At 37.4% G+C, this 7500-nt stretch overlaps 1 protein-coding gene across 1 annotated transcript in view; it reads left to right on the top strand.

The window, feature by feature from the left end:
• Window positions 1-415: 415 nt before the first annotated feature.
• The window catches only part of LOC135197119 (prisilkin-39-like), a 7435-nt gene continuing 350 nt past the window's right edge, over window positions 416-7500 (top strand). Inside the window, exons 1-2 of the mRNA XM_064224085.1 lie at window positions 416-464; window positions 5791-7500. The exon at window positions 5791-7500 is cut by the window's right edge and continues 350 nt beyond it. Of these exons, the coding sequence (XP_064080155.1) occupies window positions 450-464; window positions 5791-6558 (783 nt within the window). The 5' untranslated portion in view covers window positions 416-449 and the 3' untranslated portion in view covers window positions 6559-7500. The remainder of the gene's footprint in view (window positions 465-5790) is intronic.

Raw genomic sequence — 7500 nt, 5'->3', positions numbered from 1 at the left:
TCCTCATCCTCTTCCTCCTCCTCCCCTCCTCTTTCTTCTCCTCCCCTCCTCAAAACCTCCTCCCCTCCCCTCCTCTTTCTTCTCCTCCCCTCCTCAACCTCCTCCTCCTCCTCTTCTTCCTCCCCTCCTCCTTCTTCTCCTCCTCCTTCTCCTCATCCTCTCCCTCTCCCCTCCTAATCTCCCTAAACCTCCTCCTTATGCCTCTCATTCTCATCCTCTTCCTCCTCCTCCCACCTCCCATCCCTTCCTCCTTTTTCTCCTCCCCTTCTCAACCTCCACCTCCTCCTCCTCTTCCTCCGCCCCCTCAAAATGTCCCCTTCTCTTCCCTGGATGAGGGATTGCACCAGTTTTGGTCAGGGACGTGCAGGGTAGCGCAGCGTGGCATAAAGGATGTATAAATAATACCAAGCGAGAAGCCTTCCAGCAGCGTCTTTCATCCTGGAACAGCCATGAGGACGGTGCTGGTGAGTCTCGAGATCCTTCCTCTCCACGTTTTGGAAAGGGTCCAGTGTTTATTTATCATTCTTTTGTTTTTTTGTTTTATTGTGCTTCTCTCGTGGTACAAAATAGACGGACACAGGGTCGGGACAGATCGGGGACATCTTCAGGATGTTGGGTAAAATAATTTTTCGGGTTTTGGATGTTTTATCACTGGGGGTTGTCGGCGTCCTTTCTGAGTAACGTGTATTTAATATATTTTTATACGGCTGTTTATTCGCAGTGACTGCCGAACATACAACGTGAAAACACAACAATGTTTATTGCGGAAATGTGACCATTATTTCTAACTCCTAATATTTATATATAATAATAAAAAAAAAAGCATCATCTCGTTTGAGTGTTAGCCACTGGAAATGACTGAAAACACGAGACTAAGAGATAAGTATTATTTTGAGCGATTTGGAAACAATTGCTGTTAATACTTTAATAGTCACCTAAAGTTAACTAATGACTTGGATTTTCTCGATCGTTAGTGAAGAAACTTTGAAATTTAATATTCTTGCTATTAATACATGATATTCCAAAGGAACAATGGAACACGCCATATTTCTGACCTTTGAGAATTTGTCAAAAGGACCTTTCATTTTTTTTATTGGTCTATTTATCTATTTATTTTTTTTAAATGTTTGTGCATACACACACACACACACATATATATATACATGTGTGTGTGTGCATTATACATACGTATATATGCGCGTGTATGTGCCGGCGTGCGTGTATACTCTCATTTTTCCTTGTGGAACTTTGTATATACACACAACATATATATAAACATATATATAATGTGTATATATATATTTATATATACACACTGCATACAAATTTATACGTATATATTGTACGATATTGTAAAAGAACAGCATTTCACACCTGGAAAATAACTAAGTAACCCTGAAATGCATAAAATTATATCATGCTAACCACCCGACGAAAACAGACCTAATTGTTGTAAAATAACCTAAAACACAAATTAAACAGAAATGTTCCCATACTCAATAAATCAAGACGCGAAAGAGCAATTATACCACGAGTGTCTAATTTATTGCTGAGCGTCCTCATATTGCATATGAGAACGTCATCGAAATTGATCATTTGCATAACAATGACTTCGAGTGCGCGCGCGCGCGCAAGGCCCTTGGACGCAAGATTCTCGGCGCGTTGCCATACGAGCTAATGTGGAAATTGTTGACATATTGTATGTGCATGTATGCTTAGATGCAAACGTGTTTATTGATGATCACTGCCGTGAATTTAAGTTGAATTCAGAAAAGTTGCGACTGATTAGTATATGTAAATTATATGTGTGTTATATACCATATACATCCTATATATATATATTTATATATATATATATATATATATATATATATATATATAGTATATAAAACTCAGCGACGTATATATATATATATATATATATATATATATATATATATATATATATATATATATATAGTGTATGTGTGTGTGTGACACGTTATGGAAAGTGCTCATAACAACTACATATTATTACGACTGAAATGAAACGTGGTAATAAAAAGTAGGCAGTAAACTGGCTGCTTCGTATAAAAGTGGGTCTGAGACAGGAGTGTGCTATAGTTCCTTGACTGTTCAATAAGTTTATGCATGGACAAATACGAGAAGCCAGAGAAAGCCAAATGTCACCAGGTTAAAGGTTACTTTTTGAGATATGAAGTCGTGAATCCTGTGTGGAATAACCACTACTTGTAGATGATAAAGTATTGATTAAGGACAGTCGAGAGAAACTGCAGAAACTGGTGGAAGAATTAGACAATGCTTGCAAAAAGAGAAACCCTAGAGTAAATCTAATCAAGGGTTTGGGGGTTAAATAGAAACTAGAAAGGTGCAGAAATGAATTTTAATATGATGCTTTAATGGAGGTGGTTGTTACGTATAGGTATTTGGGAGTAAATACAATGGATGAATTATCAAATAAGTAAAGCAAAGTTAGTTATTTCACCATCCTATGTCCACCCAATCTCTCTATATGACTAATCCCTCTGAAAACACTTATCTTTGAACCACAAGTGGTCAAAGAAGTTATAGTTGGTTCAAGGATGAATCAGAGCGTTTTGAGATGGTTTGGTGAAAAGATTATCATCAAGAAGTATTAACAGGGAAGCAGAGAGGATGACCTAGAAATGGATTGCATAGTGTGAAGGAGGTATTGGAAAGTCTTCATATCCAGGAATAACATCTCATATGCAAATCAGAAGCGAATACAGAAGTGTGATTGGTAGTATCGACGAGCTGCTGATGCGCCCCTTGCGTATGGAAGTTTTCCGCCCAAGGACTCATCCATGATCCAGCAACTGAAGCATGAATGCGGCACTGAACATTTCGTTGATTTTACCTGCTAACACGGCATAGAGGGATCAAGGCCTGACGTTCAAAAGATAACTATGTACTAGGTTTAGGTGCGTGAACGCATGTGTTCCCAGTGAAGGTCAGAGAGATGTGCTTGCGTGAGTCGTGAGTCTAGAATTCCTGTCAGAATGGAAGCAGTGAAACATAAAAAAAAAAAAAAAAAAAAAAAAAGTAGAAAAAAAAGAAGAAAAAATCTGGCAATGAAAAATTCAGACGAAGCCTTCATACCGAGTTATGAGCAACACAGGAATTCTGGTTCTGTGGCCAACAACGACGGTGGTTGCCGAGATCTTGAGATATCTTGCGAATCTAAAGATCTAAAGACGTATATATCATCAATCATGCACAGATCATCTTATCCGTCTTCTGCATCTCCTAAATCGTGTGAACATCAACTTCGTCGTGAGTTTTCTAAATCATATAACATTCTATAATTTTTTTTCACCATACGGCCTTTCTCCTTAGAAGGGGATATCTCCGGTTCCATCATGAATTTTTGGATGAAGAAGCTAGACCCCTTTCTGTTTTCTATTTGTGGGGGGGCGAGGGGCGGGGGGATCCACCACGTTCGACTGACTATCCGGTACTGTATTTACCGCTTAGGTTAATTAACCGAAGCACACTGGGATATAGCTACATGTATCCACAGTGTTCCAGCCCACTGCAGACTCGAATCGTGAAACTTTCTTTGTATAATCGAATGTTCTAATGAGAGAGAGAGAGAGAGAGAGAGAGAGAGAGAGAGAGAGAGAGAGAGAGAGAGAGAACCGTTAATGACTTTGATATCATAGTTTATCTGTATAAGTTGAAATATAAGCACCGATCTTGACCCTGTATTTGATAATGACCTCCATAGGCGCTCTACTAGCCTGTTTAAGTAGCACCGAAAAAGCCGCTATTCGAAAAATAGAGAAGAATCTCTAGAAGCGTAACGCTGCTGAAGTAGCCATTGCTTTTAATAAAGTATGCTTGAGATAGGGTTTGCTTCCTAAGTACACAATAATAATAATAAAATAATAATAATAATAATAATAATAATAATAATAAATAATAATAATAATAATAAAGAATTTCAGTCTCACAACACCTCCCCGAATAAGTCCTTCTGGGTTTATGGGCGAAACTTTGCAAGCAGAGGAGAGAGAGAGAGAGCGATGAGAGAAGGACGAGAGAGAGAGCAGACGCCCCTGAGCGAGAGGAATCCAGAATGAGTCTTTTAGTATCTTTTGTCGATTGGGCTTAAGATCCAATGATAATAATAATAATAATATAATAATAATAATAATAATAATATTTAAATAATAATAATAATAATAATAATGATAATAATAATAATAATAATAATAATATAATATGTTTTATTAAAAGCAATTGCTGCCTTCAGCTGCGTTAATTTTATAAAGGTTCTTCTCTATTTTTTCTAATTATTGTTTTCTCATTGTTGCTTAAACTGGTGAACAACGCACCGAAGGTTGGCATGTCTCAAATAGGTAAATAATTAGAAAAAAAGAGAGAAGAACCTTTGTAAAATTAACGCAGCAGAGGCAGCAATTAGTTTTAATAAAACATGTTTAAAAGACGGTTTACTTCCAGCATACAACAACAATAATAATAATAATAATAATAATAATAATAATAATAATAATAATAATAATAATAAATAAAAATTAATAATATAAATAGTAATAATAATAATAATAATAAAATAATAATAATAATAATAATAATAATAATAATAGCACCTACGACGCCAATAACTACAATTATTCCAAAAAACCGGCGGAAAAACACTTGAAAATTGCTCTACGTTTAAGAAAAGAAAAAAATCCCTTTAATACGTTAATCAATTGGTTTAAAACAGCTTTAAAAACGAGAATCGCGTCAGGATTTGCAACACAATTCAAGCAATGTTAATAATGACTACTCCTTGTCTGACGACGTGCAAACACGCTGTTATTATTGTTGCTTTGCTGCCCGTGCATGAGATATACTGTACGTTGCCAGCTATTGTGTGTCACGCGCACAAACATACCAGGTATGCATATAGAATTATATATATATATAGATATATATATTATTATATTATATAGATATATAATATGTATAGATATAGATATATATAATATACATTCTATATAATCTATATATATATATATATTATATATATATATATATATAATATACTATATAATATATATATTCTATATGTATATGAATTTTTATCACATCACCGTGATTCATTACATGCGCTAAGCTACAAATGTCCTTCCTTTAATAACCAATTCGCTCTACCTCGGAATTAATGTATTTTCATATATGTTAACCGAAGGGCAATTCTTTTTGTTGATAATAATTCCGTCCTCTCGTGGATTCGAACCAGCGCAAAGAGGAGAAATCAGGACTTCAGTGACGTCTTTACCGACACATCACTGAAGTCCTTATTTCTTCCCTGTGCACTGGTTCGTATCCACGTGAGGACGAAATTATTATCAACTAAAATATTCCCCTTCACAGAATATTTTAGTTGAAAATCCATTAATTTCGAGGTAGAGCGAATTGGATATTAAAGGATATTTGTAGCTCAATGCATACATGATATATATAATCATACAAACATATAATTACTTGTATGTATATATATACACACAGGTCCGTTAAACCCGAGAAAAAAAGAAAAATATAATCCTTTTAACCCAAAAGAGGAAACAACTGCCTGTAGGTAGAAAAGCTATGATAATGATCGGTGAAAACAGAAGGAAAGATAACTTATCAGTAATGGGAATAAAAAAGGAACAAATTTTGACATTCTTTTAACAGATACGAAACGTTTATGATTATATAAGCTATGCCCTACTGTGCTATGCAACGCTTTCTTAACCTTCCATATTGTTCTTCCAGATTGCGGTCCTGTTGGCAGCCTTTGCCGCTGCAGAGCAGAAGCGTTCGGCAAATCCTCACTATGGCTACGGCTCCTATTCCTACGGCTACCCGTTATACAGCGGATACGGCGGATATGGGGGATACGGCGGATATGGCGGTTACGGCGGATACGGCGGATATAGCGGATACGGTGGTTATGGTGGATATGGGGGATACAGGCGATACGGATACGGCTACCCATCGATCTACAGCTACAGCTACCCGTCGATCTACAGAACCTACAGCTACAGCTACCCAACAACCTACAGCTACGGATACGGCAATCCGTCGACCTACAGCTACGGCTATGGATACCCATACACCGGCTACACCACCTACTCCATCGGGAAGAGGAGCGTGGACGCCAATCCTCCTCTGGTCCTCCACATGAGCGCCAGGAAGAGGAGCGCCGAGCCCAATCCTTCGCCGGTCCATAGGCGCCTCTGGAAGCGGAGCGCCGAGCCCAGTCCTAATCCAGACCCGTCCGCCAGTCCCGTTGCCGAGCCTACGCCCAAGGCGGAGCCCTCGTTCGGCTTTTACACGAGTGGGTATAGGCCTTATGGCATAGGGTATGGCGGATTGGGTGGATTAGGCGGATATGGGGGCTATGGCGGATACGGGGGCTATGGTGGATATGGGGGGTATGGCGGATATGGCGGATACGGCGGCTCAGGATATGGATACCGATACCCAAGTTACTCATACACGTACTATAACCGCTACCCGAGCTATTGGTATGGGCGGTGATGATTGATAGCTCCTGATGATGAAGATTAGTAACATCACAGACATTTTTACTATTTTTTTTTATCGCCGAATGACTGAAGGAGCCATCTTTATTTTCCATAACATCATAACATCAATAATCATTTTCGGCGCGTTTTTTTTTCATTTCAACTAAAATTATAATTTTTCAGTAATTTTCAGACAACAGTGTAATGGCACTTCCTTGTACGCATAGAATAGAAAGCAGTTGAGCGAAATATAATGAAAAAGGAGAGTAATGGTACTTTAGGTCAATTGTGCTTGTATAAATGTTATTTTCCCAAAAGCAAATACCCTTGTTTTAAGTCTTGAAGAGAGTAGTGTACAATATTAAAGAATTTGTATTGATGATATATTAATTAATTTTTATTTTTGTATTTCTGCTTTAAAGCTTTTATTCCAACACAGAGATGAATATTTGCTGGTGGCATATCCGGTTAATGTTTTGTTTTTTCGTAGAATTAGATAACATAGAACATTGGCTACCTTGAGGACATCATCAGCATTAGTTACAAGAAGATCTGGAAAACGCTTGTCACAAACTACAATATAACTATTAAAATATTACTGTCTGAAGTGTTACAGTACTACGAGTAAAATCTAGAAAAGATGTAATGGAAAATACGAATTCTCGTTCATTTTTATACAGACGACTATGATTAACATAATATATACTCAGGCATTTAGACATCTTAACTGACAGAGAAAATATCGCTTGACAATCCCATAGCCATGTTGGTCTATGTCAGGCAGTGGTCTATGGAAGCCATAGTAGCCTTTGACTACCATAATGGTCTATAGAATTCACAACGACGAGTGGTCTATGGAAGCCATAGTAGCCTTGGACTACCATAATGGTCTATACTCTATAGAATTCATAACGACCTATGTCCAACAGAGCAGTTTCATGATTACATAAAGGCC

The sequence above is a fragment of the Macrobrachium nipponense genome, chromosome 18 (genome assembly GCF_015104395.2).
Source record: "Macrobrachium nipponense isolate FS-2020 chromosome 18, ASM1510439v2, whole genome shotgun sequence".
Classification (NCBI taxonomy): Eukaryota; Metazoa; Arthropoda; class Malacostraca; order Decapoda; family Palaemonidae; genus Macrobrachium; species Macrobrachium nipponense.
This window is presented reverse-complemented; position numbering and strand designations above follow the sequence as displayed.